The sequence below is a fragment of the Xyrauchen texanus genome, chromosome 3 (genome assembly GCF_025860055.1).
Source record: "Xyrauchen texanus isolate HMW12.3.18 chromosome 3, RBS_HiC_50CHRs, whole genome shotgun sequence".
NCBI lineage: Eukaryota > Metazoa > Chordata > Actinopteri > Cypriniformes > Catostomidae > Xyrauchen > Xyrauchen texanus.
Genome location: NC_068278.1, coordinates 4,562,221 through 4,580,728, shown reverse-complemented (window position 1 = coordinate 4,580,728; position 18,508 = coordinate 4,562,221). Strand labels below are relative to the sequence as shown.

The 18,508-nt window shown below is 43.0% G+C and overlaps 1 protein-coding gene across 2 annotated transcripts in view; it reads left to right on the top strand.

Annotated features, from left to right (window-relative positions):
- Positions 1-6,122: 6,122 nt before the first annotated feature.
- sapcd2 (suppressor APC domain containing 2) overlaps positions 6,123-18,508 on the top strand; it is a 37,864-nt gene continuing 25,478 nt past the window's right edge. For both annotated transcript variants that reach the window (XR_007969258.1, XM_052113093.1), the window contains exon 1: positions 6,123-7,363. Coding sequence is in view for 1 of the 2 variants with exons in the window: in XM_052113093.1 (XP_051969053.1) it covers positions 6,736-7,363 (628 nt within the window). In the remaining variant the exon portion in view is untranslated. The remainder of the gene's footprint in view (positions 7,364-18,508) is intronic.

The following is an 18,508-nucleotide window of genomic DNA, read 5'->3' as shown; positions in this document are numbered from 1 at the left end:
AGATTTCAGAAAATGGTCAGTAACAAAAAATATTTTATATATTAAATATTTTATTGCTAAAAATACTTTTTCACCATAGAGTGTCATTATTTAACAGCATTATGTAGAATTTACTGAAATTACAAATAAAGATGACATTCTCAGAGCAGGCAAAAGGAAAATTGATCCCGGGTAATACATGCCAGTAATGCAAGTAAACAAGCCTGGCAAATAACAAAAAAAGATTCCAGATGACTATGCCGAGGCCTGAAGGCATGGAAATATTGCAAGCAATGAGACGTAATACATGCAATACATGAAATGAGACATAAACAGCAACACCATAGATATACTGTGACATAAATAGGTTCACAAAAATGAAAGGGGTAGAAATGGACAGTTTATAATAGTAAAAATAATGTCTTGACACAAGTTACACACATTGTTATTTTCACTCTAGGTAATACAGTACAGTATTTTAAAACCTGGTTTAAAAGCAACATTTAGTAATTACCTATATCTCGCTGGTTATATATATATATATATATATATATATATATATATAAATGCATTACATACAGCTGTATGTAATGTTGATATTGTAAGGTGGTTCCTTTAAAAAGGACATGGAACATTAAATTATTGTTACCAATTTATTTATTTCTAATACTTTGGTGTTTGATGAGACCAATCACTGTTCCATGTGCGCACAGAAACAGCCAAGTGGAAGTAGACAACTTGTGACAAAGTGAGTGAGTTTTTTTCTTCACTTGTAAAAGGAGAATTGGAAAGTGAAAAGGAGTAGCAATTTAAAACGTGGATCTGTGTATGTAGCAGTTCGGTGATACTTCTAACTTATTTTAGATCCAGTGTGACCGCTGCAAGAGGTAGTACCATGAAAAGTGCCTGGGCATGTCTCAGAAGAAGCTGAAATGTGCCAGAGTCAATAATTGGGACTGCATTTACTGCTGTTAAATCTGTCGAGTTAACAGAATTACTACATTTATGTTATTTATCTTTTTATTTAAATTATGCTATTGTCTTTTTTTTTTGGTAAAATAATATTGTTAATTACATTCTGTCCATTGAAAGAAGTGTTCACATATTCACTATAAAAAAGTGTTAAGAGTTTTAAATAATTTGTAAATAACATTTAAATAAAAAAATGTAAATGTGAAATTCAATAACCGAATGTCTTGTACTTTTGTAAGTGACACTGTGAGATGGTGTCCTCTCCACCTGAGGTGAAATTTGTCTGTAGACAAAACATCTAATATTTGAGTTTTGGGGGCAGAGCCGACCCAAGACATAAGCGAACTAAGCGGCTGCTTAGGGCCCCGGTGGCCACCAGGGGGCCCCCAAGAGCACTTTTTTTTTTTTATTATACTGTCAATGGACAATGGTAATTATACAAAACGCAATATTAAATGCAATATTATGTTAACGGGCTACAGGATGCAAGCACATTCAGACAGCAAAACAGCAATGTCAGAAAAAAGGACATATCCTCTGGTGCAGAGAAAAGGAAAAAGAAGAAAACAGAGCAAGAGAAAAACAGCATGATAAAGGTATGTTAAGTAGCTAGGCTAAGTTATGAGCTAACTTTAGCTGGCTAGTTAGTTAACATAGCCTATGTAGCATATCTGCTTTTTTAGGAAAGTTTGATTAAACATCAGTAAATAGCCTTGACATCTTAATATATTATAGTACAACATATTACTTAGCAAGTTTTAGATTAAAGTTTTTGTCTTCTGTGTAAAAATAACTTTCCTGTGTATATATTTTTTGTAATAAAAATAAGCTTCTGTTCCATAAACTTTGTACTGATAACAGCTTAACATTATTTACATTACCATTTTGGGGTCTTTGCTATTATATTCCAATATCATTATGCCTCAGTTAGCTAGTTATAGATTAAGAGTTGTTGTTTTAGGAGTACAGATGGCTTGCTGCTGTGTATAATAATCTGTGTTGAGAAAATATCACATTTTGTCAAATATTCTGTCAAATTTGGACGTGGGGCACAACCAACGCCACCTGCCCCAAGTGCCAGTGCTACAGCTGATGATGATTTTTCAACAATCCCAGATCAATATATTTATATGCATAAACCATGCCTTTGTTTTTGACAGACAGTTGCATTACCTTCTAATATGACATCTAACATGGCTAGCTTTTATTATTATTTTCATCTTTCATCAGGTCCATCCTCTGCATGCGAGGAGACTTCCCAGCTCGTGCATCCACTGATGTGGTCATCTGACTCAGAAAGGACTGATCTGTTAAGCAGAGGGCCACTGCCTATAAAGGAAAACTTCACATTCCCTGAAAAACCTGATGGCCGAAGCTTCCACTACACCTACAGAAAGTTCATTAATGAGGAAAAAATGTAAGTGGAGCTGCTCACTTATTCAAAAAGAAATGATACTGTCTACTAGGGTTGTGCCGATGGACGATATCATTGTCCATCGTGATGGCTGACCAACATCACGATGTAGAGCCACCATCGTGATGCCACGCCCCCTTTTGCGAGTCTTGCTAGTGTGACTCACTAATCCTAGTCTCTTCTATAGTTAACCTAAAAACTTTGCAGGGATTGCTCTGTAAATTAAATTGAGAATATAACTAATGCATATATGCTATTTTAAATACTGTAGTATATGCCAGAGACGTGACGTGTTAGTCTGTGAAAATACCGTGTCAGGCAGGCTGCACAAATATTGATCTTGTTAGCTTCTTGTCTTTTTTTACATGTCTTACACTGTACATTTAGATTAAAATATTTTATGTTGTAGGCTACAAGAAAATAGCCTTTATTAATGAATTATTAGTAGTTGTAGTGTCTCAGAAAATCTTGCTCGTTGTCACATAGCTCTTGTATACACTGAAGCGGCAGTTTAAGATAAACCCAGACCAGCTGAACGTCAAATAACTTTTGTCTGGTTAATACTTTTAAAGAAAACTTTCCTTGGCCATAAATCCATAATGTCAAATCAAATGAAAGAAACAAGGTGAATATGAATAACACACATTTATTAAAACATAGAAGAACAACAAATAAAGAACAGGAAAACGGAACAACACTCAGACCGAAACTCGGCATTAACATTTCACTTATAATTAGCAGCACAATTAACTTCAGCACAGGCTACAAAATAAATTATGTTATTGAAATATTGTAAAGTGGTCATATGAACTACACAAATGAACGTTTAAAAAATAATATGCAAAATCGAATAGCTCCAGAACGGATGGCGAAAAATGCGTAAAGAAGTCTAATATCTTTCACCATAGACCATGTTTAAATTTCGATGTTTCTGGCCAGAAATACCAACATATTCACTTTATCTGGTTTTAATAAGCTGCGGATTGGAGTAACTACACTACCCGCTGTGCTGAAGACCCGCTCTGATGGAGTACTGGTAGCACATATGCACAGATATTTCCGTGCTAATCTTGCCATGAACGGAAACCTTTTGTCGTCCTCTTTCCCATCAGTGGCCATTTCCTGCAGGTACATGGTCATTTCTGCCTCGACCTTTTGCTCATCAGTGAGTAAAATAACGAAATTATAGTTTTTAAGTGGAAAATAGTATTTATGTAAAGAGATATATTAAAATAAAAAGTGCACAACTCTTCTTAAGTGAAAGCTAAAAAAAAAAAAAAATGCTTCACGTGTCGTGCAACCTATAAAGCGCCGACGATGGGTTGGGTTAGTAAAATAACGAAATTATAATTTTTCATATAATTTTTGATAAGGGGTGTGTTAGATTTGTAGTGTGTGAATAATCAAGCATTGACAATATTCAATCATATTGGCAGCACCGAGGGGCCCCCAAATCAAATTCTGCTTAGGGCCCCATAAAGGCTTGGGCCGGCCCTGTTTGGGGGGCTCTTATTTTGGAAGACAACATCAGAATGTCCTGAAACATTGTAGTTCACACCTTGAGAAGGTGTCCTCCCCACCTGAGGTGAAGTTGGTCTGTGGAAGCAAGGACTTTTATTTTTAGGATTTTCTGAATGTATGGACAAAAAAGGTAATATATGAGTTTTGGGGAGGCTCTTATTTTGGAATTCAATATATCATGCAATGACAGGTTGTGAGGTGTGCTAAAATCTTTCTTTCTTTCTTTCTTTCTTTCTGACAGACAGAATAAATGAATGAATGTGAAATTGCCATCGCAGGAATTTAACCGGTTTTTAGTTCTAACGGTCATACCGTAATAGCCAGTGTATACGCGCACCACGAAATATAGGGGCGGCTAGTTTGACCGCTTATTTCAACGTGGTGGCTGACTTGACCGCAGTGTTTTACTGGCCTGTCATGGATGGTGCTCCATCAGTGGTGACGCCCACCAGTCTGTTCCACGGCACACCAAGCCGCTCAATCGCACCGCACAGCTGCTGAAATATGTCTTTAGCTGTGGTACGGCCATACATTGGACACAAACTCTGTCACCTCAAACTTGTCATCAACACCCCTGACGAAAATTGCTAGCTGAGCATTGTCCGTATTGTCAGTACTTTCATCAAGCGCAACAGAGTACGCAATTAAACTGCGGGCTCTGTCCTGTAACTGTTCATATATGTTACCTGAGAGTTCAATAATCCGCTCGGCCACAGTGTTTGGTGATAGAGAAACGTTGTTGAATAAGCTCCTCTTTTCGGAACAGAGAATATCAGCAACTCGCAACATACAGTCCCTCGCAAACTGCCCTTCGGTGAATGGAACTGCAGCATCAGCGTCCTTACCGGCTTTGTGGAAAAGTTCTTGCTGTGAAAGTAGTCCTTTTTGTAGCTGTTCGGCTCGTTGTCTCCTGTCATCATCTCCCTTGTATTTCTCATCATGCTCGCCGTGTTTAGTCGAATAATGACGCCTGAGATTGTATTCCTTAAAAACAGCGAGTTTCTCTTTACATATGAGGCAGATCGCATTTCCACCGAGCTCAACAAAAAATATTGTGATCTTTCTTGAAACTGTCTATGCTCGCTATCCACCTTTCTCTTAGATTTTGAAAGCAACATACTTTCCCTCCTCGTCTTCGTGTCGTGAATTTCATGTTGTTCCACACCTGCGCACTTCGTTTGCAATTATTTAGCATATTCAAAATAAGTGTTTTTTTTATTATTATTATCTAAAATTAAATGTTTATTATCCAAAAAATTTGTTATCTTAATTATTGTGGGGGTAAAAAAAAAAAAACCTCAAGGGCCGAATAACATTATTATTTTGACATCAAGTCGCGGGCCGGAATTCGGCCGGAAGTGGCCCGCGGGCCGGAAGTTTGAGACCCCTGCTGTAAATAGTACTTTAAACTGAAAATAGACATTTGAGTATTCACAGTGAACAGAAAAGAAAAACAAAAGGGAAAATTTTAATCTGTTAATTATTACTGTGACTGGCATGTAAACGGTTCTTCAGACTGTAATTTGTGCATAAGGTTTTGTATAATGTTTACATGGTATTTAGTTGTTCTGTAATTTTGCATAATTAGTTGAAATAACGTGTTTGTTCACATCTAAAGAAAAGGGGACGTCATGAAAAGAGTATATTTCTAGTCTATCCACTAGATGTCAGTAGCAGCATTTTATTGAAGATACTCCATACAGCTGAAGGGTTGTTGTCAGTTTTTACATGTGCAGACCTAAATTGGAATAAAGAGACGCAAGAAACATTATACAGAGGACCTGCACCGTTATCTATCGTGTCTCCATTTAGTGCTGTGGATTCAGCAGGGGAGCAGTCCTCAAACTCTCCAGAGGGCTGCAGACACTGCCAACATCTATTCCATCTTTTATTGTGTGTTCCGAAGGTACGAAGGTCGCGATATACGGGACTGCTTTTTTTTTTTTTACGACATTTGAATAATTAGACATATATTTTCAAACATATACATTTATAATCTATGAATATGTACATTTATAAGATATTATGTTTAATCGAATTGACATAGCAGGGCATTAAGTTAATTTTAACGGGATAAAACGGACGGTATTCAACGTATTTCGTTGGACTTTAACTTTGCCAGCTTTACAAATCTTGCTTTCCACTTTATTCCTGATATTTAGTGAGAGCTGGCATGTCCCACTGACAGTTACTCCCCCCTCTTTCTCCCCTTCCTTGCCACACCCACTCCCATCCTCTCACAGCCGTCCACGCCCACTTAAGTTGCATTTTTCAAAAAGGGTGAGAGGTAGACTTGAGCGGGGGGTTGTTCCCCATTACCCTTTAAGTTTAGCTTTGATATGTTCGCTTCAAAGACGTTTGTACTTCTTTGTCCTCCCCAGGGACAGAGGCTATTATAACAGCACCATCTCCTCCTCTCTGGGGTTTCTTTCTCGGACGGAATTCGGTAAAAGCACAACCCAGACTTGTCTCCTCGTCCGTTAGTGCATCCGATTGAACAACGACTATCCGGCATTTTGGCTAAACAAACCTAGTGAAAAATAACTGGCGGGCAGCGGAAGAGAGCCATGTTATGCCCTCCCGTTGGGCGTTCCTATAAGGATGTGACGTCAAGTGAAAACTGTGTTTCAGCCAATCACGGTGAAGAATCTCGCACTTGAACACCAATGAGCGTGTGAATCACAAACTGAACAAACGTTCGCAGGGCGGAGTTCCAGTTGCTGGAGAACTCCTGGCCGGTGTGTGGGAGACACTACAGCGTTTAGTGATAAAAAATAAATATGATTTAGAAAAAGAAAGCCCGATGAATGACAACTTCAGAATATCGGTGCTGTAAATAAAACAACGTCATGGCTTTGACAGAAACGGATCACAATGGGAAAAGGATCGGACTGATTAACGCTTTAAAATCTGGTATCAGAAAAGAGTTTCCAGCGACGGACGGGGAGTTCAGCACAGAAGGTCTCCCGAAAGCTTTCCTTCACAGTTTACGGACTTTATTCGATATTCTTGACGATGGACGACGGGGTTACGTTCACATATCGGAGATTGAGAGTCGGTGGCGCGGCGCGGAGGCTCGGGATTTACCCGCGGGAGTTGTGGAGAGTTTGAGGCGGGTCGCACCTCATCATGGCTGTCTGAGTTTCGAGCGGTTCGTCGCGGGACTCAGAAACTCGCTGCTTACACAGCACTGCCAATCACAGCAGAGTCAATGTAAAGTTCGGCCACTCGGACCGAGTAACGGAATAAACACGCACCACAGCCGGCAGATGGGTCGGATCCGACACCACCAGGGTTCTGGATGTCCCAACAAACCCGCTGAATCCTCTCAAACCTCTCTGAGCTGTGGAGGGTTCGAGAGATCCGGGTGTGCGTATCGATCAGATTCGATTCGCATCGAGAAAAAGGCGCATCAGTCCAATCAGCTCCGATCCATCGATTCACTCGCTCTCGAATCTCCTAATGTCCCCAAAACACGTAAGTGTCTTATTCATTGTTTTGTCTCAGAGTGTAGCGTTCATAACGTGCATCAGTTCACTTTCTCTAGAGGCTCCAGTCAGACAGACATCTGTCACCCTGATCGTTTTCCAGATAGTGCCAACACAAATGTCCAGATTATCTGATCCAAAACTGATCTCACATCAGGAACGACTGGCAGGAGGAGGGAAGGGCAAAGAAACCCTCGCATGTCGTGACAAGTAGCTAGATTTAATGAGGTGCATTATTGTATCACTCAGAATTAGAATGGTGCATGATTATAATGGAAGTGAATCTCATATTATTGGTATGAGAACAATGTTACTCACAATCGTGATGTTCATGCACAAAAACCATGAATCTCACAAGTGAAGAGATTTGCACCAGATTTAGCGACTAGCTCATTTCCATCTGCAGTCCCTGGGCAGGTAAATAAAATACTATAAATAAAACATGCAAATATATGTACATACATACACACATATACAATAACAGTAAAATACTAACATCGTACAAAATGAATGATGACAAGTTTGAAGTCCTAAATTCCCATATTTAACATTTCTGCAGAACGTATAAAAATCTACACACATTTTAAGATCATCGGATAATTTATTCCATTCTTTAATTGCCTTTAATGAAAAGACAGATTGTGCAAGTGCGGATTTTCTTTTAGGAATTCTGCAATCTGTCCATGCAGTAGATCTAGAAACCCTTGTCAATCTTTTAAAAGGGGGAGGAGCAATGTTAGGAACTATTTTAAAAACAAAAAACATTTGAATAAAGCTTAATAACCTGTATTTATTTAATATACCGCAATGATGGTACAGCAAAGATCTTCTATCTAATACATTTATAGCCTGTTTATAAAGTAATATAATATGTCTAAACGTCGCTATATAATATTTCAATCTATTACTCCTTTTTTTTATATATATTTTTTAAAAGAAAGAGTTGAATCCAAGAAATCCCCTACATATTTCACTTCTTGTACATTATTTCACTTCTGACCATAAACATATGGAAGAGCTCTTGGTTTATATGTATTATTAAAATACATGGTTACAGTTTTTTGAGTATTCAATGAGTAAAACTATTGCATTATACATGAGATCTTTGTTGCTACTTGATCAGCATTACCACCAATTACACAAATATGATTGTGTAATTATTGAACAATGAAAAATGAGATTACAGACAGCAGTTCAACTTTACAAATACATCTTGGATTACAAAGGGATCTTCTACTAACTTCGGTGTTGCTGTCAGGATAGGGTTGTATTTATACTAGAGGTGGGTTTAGCCGATAACAATAACTAAGATGGGAAAGCTGTCCGATATACGATTAATCAATCGATAGTTTTTCAAATCTATACAATGAATGAAGACTTTCCACTCACTGTAAAATTGTGTTTAACTTTAATAAAATTAAGAAAAATTATTTGCCCATGAACATTTTTCAGTTTTACTCTTTTAGTTTTAAAGTTTTAATTACTAATTTAAATCAGTTTAAATGAAGAATACAAATATACTTCCAAAGTGAACCAAAAAAACACTTCAAATAACTTAAATAAAATAGTGACATACAAAATGAGCCAAAGAATGCTCAAAATAACAAACATAATATGAAATTGCAAAAATAAATTGGGAGAAAAGTGAACAGTCCTGTAAAAACTGGAATGTGTATTAATGTCACGTAATCTTTCTAGTTATAGAAGGTTAGTTTGAGTTAGGGATGCACCGATACCACTTTTTCTCTTCCAATTCCGATATCGGAAATCTCAGTATAGGCTGATACCGATCCGGATCCGATAACAGTGTTTTTTATTGTGTGGAACTAATTGGGAGTGATCTTTAATATGTAAATAAACACAAACCTCTAACTACACATTATTTCAATATAAATGTATAGCTTATTAAGAAATACTTTATTATTAACTAGTATACTGGATAATGTAGCAGCAAAATTAACAGTAATTCCAGTCTTCATGTCTTCAGTAGAAAATATATATATATTTTTTCTTCTTTTTCAGTTAATTTAGTGTTAAGACATCAGCTCACTTTAAATTTTTTCACACATATGTTTTTGGAACCTAAATATTATTAACATTTGTAAACAAATAATAATAATATATTATAATAGTAATCATGCACCTTTAACTTGTAAACCCTCACGCTTTTATTTTGACATTCTGAAGTCTCCAGGAAGTCCTGTATGTGTCTGTTTGTAGGCACGTTCACAGTAGTTTAATTCGCTTCTAATTCAAATTCTGGTCAAATGCACCCCCGTTGCCATTCTGCATATTATACTATAAATGAACCGAACTATCGAGCATCTACATCTGAGATGTTGTTCATGAGTAGCGCTCCAATATTGCGCACCATGTGAAGGCTAAAAATAGCCGCGTGTGTGTGTAAACAGAGCAGCGCCATTCACTGACGCGCTGGAGCTGCGCGTGCATTTTATATAATTACTTATTAAACAGCCTTTTGTGATTCACAGAGCTTTCGCACATCTTCAAGTGGCTTTGAATAAAATGCATGAGTCATATGAACTACATTAATGGTGTTTTAATGGTTCTTTTCTTTATTCGCAGAGTTTCAGTTCATTTTAGTGAAGTGTTTCTGAAATATGCTCGTGAACACAGAGACTGCTGACAGCTCACCCTTTTTATTTTCTTTATTTTACAAAAGCACAAGATTTTGTTGTTATTGTGAGTGTACACAAATAAAAGCAGACCCTTTATAGTCTCTAATAGTGTTGTCCAAAATTTCAGTAGTTGGTACCAAAACCATTGAAATTTCATGGTACTCGATACCATTTTCGGTACCAAAGCAAAAACAGGTTACTAAACAACACTCTTTTATTAACAAAGACTACAAATCATTAGCAGCAGAACTAAGAACAGAAATATGCCATTGAGCAACACTTTAATTTAAATATATTATTTTTGAATTATAACAAAACTGAACAATGTATGCTTAAAGTATTTTTGAACACTTATATAAGATTTGCTTCAACTTTTGCAACTTTTAATTTAAGTTTTTACCAAGTATAAAAAAAAAACCTAAATAAACAAGCATACAATAGAATGAATAAAAAACTAGCCTATTTCCAAACTAATGTGCAAAGTGCTCTTGTATTAATAAAGCTGCATTTTGCCATTTTTCTTCATGATAAGAAATGCACAGTGACATATATTATGATTAAATAAGTTCTAATCGAGCTGCATTAAGCGTGTGCGCTCGTGGGATGAGCGTCCCCGAGTCTCTCTCAGCCGGGTGCAGTTTCAATCTCTCCCCCTTAGATCGGGACATTCGCGCAGCTCATTGAAGAGGCGCTTACCACACAGAGAAATGACCGTTTCTGAGTTTAAAGTTATTAACATGACCTGCTTCTGTATTATTTGAACTTTAATAAAGCAATAACGCGTTAAATATAACTGCATTTGTAACGCTGGGATGTTTCCTTTAAAGAGCTCCACCTCCGCTTATTCCACAACGAGAGTGCTTCTGAATTAACTTTTTTTTTAATTTTTTATAATTCCCTAATACTTTGGGATCTACATAAGATGAAACTGTGAAAGTTTAGAGTGCATCTGGACTGTGATCTCTGTAATTATTCTCCTCCGTCAGGTGTGAACTGCTGCTCTCACGCTTCATTAGTTTAAAATGATTTCATTTTACGTTAAATGAGATCAAACGACTATTAGACAATGAAAACTCCGGTACTCCGGTACCTTAAGAGTACAACATCACTCGTCTCTAATGATGTCTGACACTTATCTGTATGCCCCAAAATTATGGATAATTTTATCGTTCTGCCCTCTCCCATAATTTTGGGAAGCCTGCTGGACTCACTCGCATGTGACAATCACATGACACATAGTCAAATGAGAAGTATTTATTTCACCCAGTGTTGGACATAACCTAATGATTTTTGTTATTTAAATATTTTTGTGTAAACAAAAAGATATGTGGCCAATTTATTTATTTTTGCCTACTTTTATTTTTTTATTAGATGCTAATTCCATGATGGACATTTTTTTAGTTTTTGAATAGAAAAGAAGCTATATAGAACAAATGTTTACCATACATTTTTTATCATTATTATTTCCAAAATTTCTTAGCGGAAACTCTACTTCGCACCGAGAACCTGCTTTTGAAACGTTGTAGCATATTGACCTATTTCTAGGAAAATAACAATTTGTGCTTTGCATCACTTTATTTACATGCAATACACCCACAGTTTGCATACAGACACCCACAGGAGTGCAAACACTCCCATTCACATCCACTTATGCTTTGCGCTGGCATGAAAATTGCACTTAGGTGGGAGGGGATAGACAGGTTGGACTGAATATCACAGAAAATCAGGTTAAGAGGGAGCTGAGAAGGCTTCACCAGCATAAGGCTGCAGGACCCGACGGCATCTGCCCCACAGTCTTAAGGGCATGTGCTGATCAACTGAGTAGAGTGCAATGTCTGTTTAACCTGAGTCTCAGGGTGTGTTCACACTTGTAGTTCGGTTCTGTTGGTCCGGACCAAAAAAGAACATTTTACATTTAGTCCTGGTTCACTTAGCATTCACACTGGCATTTTTAACACCAAACCTAACGATACAAAACGTCTAGGTTACGTATGTAACCTCCGTTCCCCGATGGAGGGAACGAGACGTTGTGTCAGAGAAGCGACACTAGGGGTCTCTCTTGATCGCCGATATTCACCTCTGAACTATGAAAAAAGGCCAATGAGAGTTGGCACCCAGTATTTGCATGTCCCGCCCCCGGACATACGGGTATTTAAGCGGCGCAAATACGGGAGTTCATTCAGGATTTTTCTGAGGAGCCGGAAATGGTCTGGCCAAAACAGTGGCTCGGCTCAGCGACGTGGCAGGGGAGACATAACGTCTCGTTCCCTCCATCGGGGAACGGAGGATACATACGTAACCTAGACGTTCCCCTTCTGTCGCACTTATAAAAGTGCCATGCGCTGAGCCGTGTACGTGAACTGCTGATACAGGAGCGAGCAGGTATTCTTACGTGCAGGACGACCAACTGTATCAGGCTGCACGTACCCTTCCCCAATGCCCCATTTAAGCCATCAGGATTCCTTATCCTTACCCTGGAGGGGGGAACAAGGTGCTGGCCGCCAACCTGGGAAAGGGCCAAGCCTGGCCTGGCCTCTTTTCTCTCTATGTTTCTCGCATAGAGCAACTAAGGCCGGGGCCCTTAAACGCATTGAGGGAAGGGGGTCTTAGCCCTTATTCAGGGCAAAACCATCAGAGGCCTGACTTAGGGCCTATGTGGAAAAGTTGGTGCGGTGGTGGATCCAGGCTCATAGAGGGGGGAACATACAGCACGGCAACCGAGGCAGCCGTGACTGCCTAAGGGATACACGGAGTCCGCTCGCCAGAGGGGACAGAACCGTGGTGTTACACACAGGGGGAGTCTGAAGGAGGCCTTACCTGTGGAGCACCTATACCAGTACAGGGTAGCTTGCGGTACCCGCAGTGGCTTGGGTCGGCGAGTTCCTCCGCTGAACTGCGACCCACGAGGGCTAGGGAGGAATCAACCAGTGTCCCAAGCCTGGGATCTCCTGGGAATGAAGGCGCACTGTTTCCCCTGGTTAGGGGGAAAGGCGCTAGGTGCAAGCGGTTCACCCGGTCAGATCGTGGGTGTGCTACCGAGTTCTACGGGCTCGGTACCTGAGAAAACATGGGACGATACTGACTCAACTCAACTGGTGCCAGAGCGTCAAGTCAAGTCAATTTTATTTGTATAGCGCCTTTCACAACACACATCGTTTCAAAGCAGCTTTACAGAATATCAGCATTAACAGACGATAAAACTGTAATGTCTATAAAGTCGATTAATCATCATTGTGTAATTTCGATAAAATACGATTTTTAATAGTGTTTAAAAATAATTAAATGATAATTGTATTATAACCACAGTGAGCAAGCTGTAGGCGACTGTGGCAAGGAACACAAAACTCCATAAGATGTTGATTAATGGAGAAAAATAACCTTGGGAGAAACCAGACTCACTGTGGGGACCAGTTCCCCTCTGGCTAACATTTTGAATGTAATGTAAATATTAATTATGTGTAGTTAAAATCATGGTTTAAAATTATTAAACTAAGTGTTAAGGGTCAGTGATTAAACATCGATTGTGTTTGAACTGTAAGATTAATGACCAAAGTCTTTGAAGTCCATCTTGATTAATTGCAGAAGTTCAAGAGCGTGCCCCGTCCCTGAGAAAGAAGGTCCGTCCTCAGGGGAATTCGCCAGGGAGGGGCTGTCGTGAGGAGCGTGAGGTCCGAGAACCAAGTCCGGGTGGGCCAGTAGGGGCCACCAGAATGACCTGCTCTTCGTCCTCCCTGATCTTGCATAGCACCAGTGCAAGAAGACTCATTGGGGAAATGCGTACTTGCGCAGCCCTGCGGGCCAGCTGAGTGCCAAAGCATCTGCCCTGAGGGGAGCCTCTGTCCGGGCATATCAGAGCGGGCAGTGGGAGGTTTCTTGGGAGGCAAAACAGGTCTACCTGGGCCTTGCCGAACCTGTCCCAAATCAGCTGGACCGACTGGGGGTGGAGCCTCAACTCTCCGCCAGGCGAGCTTTGTCTTGACAGGGCATCCACTATCACATTGAGGTTGCCGGGGATGTGAGTGGCACGCAGTGACTCCAGTCGCTGCTGACTCCAAAGGAGGAGACGACGGGCGAGCTGTGACATGTGGAGGGAGCGTACTCCGCCTTGGCGTTTTATGTAGGCTACGACCGTGGTGCTGTGTGTCCTGGCTAGGACGTGCTTGCCCCGAATTAACGGGAGAAACTTCCTCAGGGCAAGGAAAACAGCCAGCAGCTCTGGGCAGTTGATGCGCCAACGCAGCGGGCCTCGGTTCCACCGGCCTGCGGCTGCCTGCCCGTTGTACACGGCGCCCCAACCCAATTTGGAGGCATCGGTTGTAACCAGAACGCGTCGGGACACCTGCTGCAACGGTAGTCCTGCCCGTAGAAAGCAGAGGTCTGTCCAGGGTTTGAAGGTTTGGTGGCATGCAGTGTTAACTTTCACGTTGTGCGTGCCGCGGCGCCATGCTCGTCTCGGGACTCAAGTCTGGAGCCAGTGCTGAAGTGGTCTCATATGCATCAACCCCAGCGGCGCAGCCGTCGCGGAGGATGCCATATGCCCCAGGAGCTGTTGGAATCGTTTAGAGGGACCACGGCACCTGGCTTGAAGGGAGCAAGGCATTTCAGCACTGACTGAGCATGCTCGTTGGAGAAACGTGCTATTATTGAGACTGAGTCTAACTCCAAACTGGGAAAAGAGATGCTCTGGACCGGGGTGAGCTTGCTCTTTTCCCAGTTGACCTGAAGCCCCAAACGGCTGAGGTGCCTGAGCACCTGGTCTCTGTGCGCGCATAGTAACTCTCGTGAGGGGGCCAGGATGAGCCAGTCGTCGAGGTAATTGAGTATGCGTATGCCAGCTTCTCGGAGCGGGGCAAGAGCTGCCTCTGCGACTTACGTGAAGACGCGAGGGGACAGAGACAGGCCGAAGGGGGGGACTTTGTACTGATACGCCTGGCCGTCGAACGCGAACCGTAGGAAGGGTCGAGGGCGAATCGAGACATGGAAGTATGCGTCCTTCAGGTCTACCGCTGCGAACTAATCTAGATGCCGGACGCCAGATAGAGTTTGTTTCTGGTTGAGCATTTTGAACGGGAGTTTGGACAAGGTCCGATTTAAAAACTTGCAGGTCCAAGATCGGTCGTAAGCTGCCGCCTTTCTTGGGTACAACGAAGTAAGGGCTGTAGACACCCTTCTTCGTTTCGGTTGGAGGGACAGGCTCTATCGCGTCCTTTAATAGAAGGGAGGCAATTTCTTTGCGCAGGGAATGGGCATGGTGGCCGCGTACTGCGGAAAAATGTACGTGGGCGGAGACCTGGCAAACTGAATTGCGTGACCGAGTCGAATGGTCCGGTGCAGCCAGCGTGACGGGTTGGGCAGTGAAGGCCACGCCTGTAAGCTCCGTGCTAGGGGCACCAAGGGGACGAGTTTTTTGGACGTACCCGGTGGGGCTTCGCAGCGGTGCGGAACAGGTAACGCGGCGTCGGTAGGCAACGTGGCGTCCCGAGGCTCTGGTGCTGAGAATAAACTCAAAGCACTTACCTTGCTCCGCGCACCCGGCAGGGGGCGGGTTCATGACTGAGGAGGAGGTCTGATGCTGGCGTCCTCTGAACTCGTCTGAACCGTCGGGCCGGGGAACAGCCGTAGGGCTGAGGGCGGGGATACCGTGTCCAGGAAGCCGGGACTGTTGAGGCCTGAAAGCAGAGTGCCGTGAGAATGGCATTTGCGGGCCAGGTGACCCCAGAGACAACAAGGAAATAGCTCTATAGAGTGTAAAGAATTTGACAAAAAATTCTCCTCCCGGCCCTCCACCGGGGAACAGAGTGGTCTTACCAGCTCCGGAGCTAACGTCTCGGTCTCTGGGTCGGTCATCTCAGGAGCGCCTGGGAGCCTTCTGGGTCCTCAAGGGGGTCTGTGAGACGATGGGCGTCCAACTTCTGCGGGGAGCTCAACGCTGGGGCTGAGAGCTGGGCCCACTCACTTGTTAGTTGAGGCGGAGCACCACTTTCTTTTTTTCTTGAAAGCCGCAGGAGGACGCCCTCGGCGAGCAGACAGGGCATGGCCCCTGGCGGCAGGTTTGCGGCAGGGCAGGATGCTTTTTTTTTTTTTTGCTTGAAAATAGCCTTTGTCTGTTTCTTCACCACTGAGGACTGCTGGGTGAAGTCGTCAAGTGGTGTCGCCGAATGGACGGAGCTGGGAGACGGGGGCGTTTGAGAAAGCGTGCTTTGTCTGCCTCCCGTACTGCCTATCCATCGTTGCGTTTCTGGACTACGGAGTGGCCATCGCCTGTTTGAGTGCAGTTCCTGCAGCACGTCAAGAACAGGACCACCCAAGTGCAGATTTTGAAGTGCCCTGGCCCGGTGGACTTGCAGGAGGGGGCCATAGCGTGCAGGGGGGAGCGGTCTGGGACCGTTCTACCACCGAGGGTAGCGAGAGCGGAGGAGCGAGGAAGCTGGGCTTGCTCAGCTCGTCACATCCGGGAAGGAATCCGGGGGGGACGCGGCTGTGAGCGGCGCACATACCCGCGGAACCAATTAAGCCTGGGAAAGCATAGCGGACCTTCTTGCGTCAGGCTCAGACTGGGCAGAGACCCGAAGGTGGCGGCCCAGGCGAGTTATCCACATCCGACGCCGCTGTTACGCTCTCCGATGCAGCGGTGATGTCATCATCCAATGCCGGGGAGCTCGAGGGAACGGACGGTAGGCTGTTAAGCGGACCGCACTAATCCCGAGCTCGGGGGAAGCAGGCAAGCGTGCCGGGGAGGCGGGAGGTTTTCGAGGGGATTTACCCGGCGAAAGCGTCCCGTTATTCTCCCCAGATCGTTCTCCATCGCCCACGGCGCCTGCCTCAATACCGTAGGAAGGAGGCGAGGCGCGGGGGGCGGCTGAAATGGCTCTCTCTCAAAACAAGAGAAAGCAGAGATCGCAACGCTGCTGTGGTTATGTTCTCACACTGAAAACATAACCCATTGGAGAGAATGCTCATCCCGAGCTCGGACGGAAACAAGCAAGCGTGCCGGGGAGGCGGGGGGTTTCGAGGGGGTTCACCTGGCGAAACGGAGCCCGTCACTGTCCCCAGATCGTTTTCATCACCCGCGGTGCCTGCCTCAATCTCGTAGGAAGTAGGCGAGGCGCGGGGGGGCGGCTGAAGCGGCTTTTTCTCACTACAAGAAAAAGCCTACGACCGCAATGCTGTCATGGCTATGTTCTCGTACTGAAAACATAGACCATTCATAAAAACGCTGCCTGCGTGTGATCGCAACCCAGGAGTGCAAGGCAGTTTTTATGGCCGTCAGAGGTGGGGAGAATCAACGCATCCAGAAACTACACAGAGGCGGAAAATCGTCTTTAAAAAGACGCGTCCTGAGAAGGACGTTCAACGCCGCTGTGTTTTGAAATTCACTCTTTTAGAATAACTCTTTCGAGTTGTCTGCGCTGTCGAAGCGCCCAGGGGCAAGAATGCACAGCCTTGCACGAATGAGAAAGCCGCTGTTATGCGCCGTCAGATCCAACAGCATGCAGAGCGTCAGAGGATTAAACAGGAACTGGGTGTGTAACTTGCAGCCAACTGCATGCACGACCTTCGGCTCCGAAGAAATTTTCTGAATGAACTCCCGTATTTGCGCCGCTTAAATACCCGTATGTCCGGGGGCGGGACATGCAAATACTGGGTGCCAACTCTCATTGGCCTTTTTTCATAGTTCAGAGGTGAATATCGGCGCTCAAGAGAGACCCCTAGTGTCGCTTCTCTGACACAACGTGGAGAGAGCGACAGAAGGGGAACCAAAGGCATCAGGAAAAAGTCACAACTTGATTGGACAGCTTTTATGACGTATATTTTTTGACAGAACTTGCTGATCGTTCAAAAAAAAATGCTGGATGCTGGGTGAAATGTACCCGTTATATTTATATATGTATATATGGTGGTATTTTTACCAGCTGAGAACAAACGAAGAACCACAAAAATGCGTAAAGGAGTCAAAACAGCGCCAGGAATTCCTCAGTTGCACTCACAAACGAAGATATGCTGCAAGGATGTCTGACGGTGGTTCTGACTCCTGTACCACAGTGTAATGGGCAACATTGCTCCTATGATGAGAAGAATCAGGTATGCTTGAGGTCAGTATTAGGCAAATTATTGTTTTTGGTCCGTTTAGACGTCTTTGGTCCATGTCGCGTTCATATATCAATCGAACCACCCCAGAGTTCGTTTGGAAGGAAACCGAGACCCACTTTTCAGGCGGTCTCGATCCGCTTGTTTGGTGTGCACCAAGGTTCGTGTGACCCCATTCACACTTGTTCAAATGAACCGCAATAACAGAGCAATCACACCAGAGTTAGTTTTAATCGAACCAAACCTGCCAAGTGTGAACACACCCTCAGGCTTGTGAATGTGCCAGTGCTCTGGAAAACTTCATGTCTGGTTCCAGTACTAAAGAAGGGGTGCCCCACAATTCATAATGATTACAGACCTTAGCACTGACATCTCACATCTGAGACACCTGGCCAGATTATTTCTTA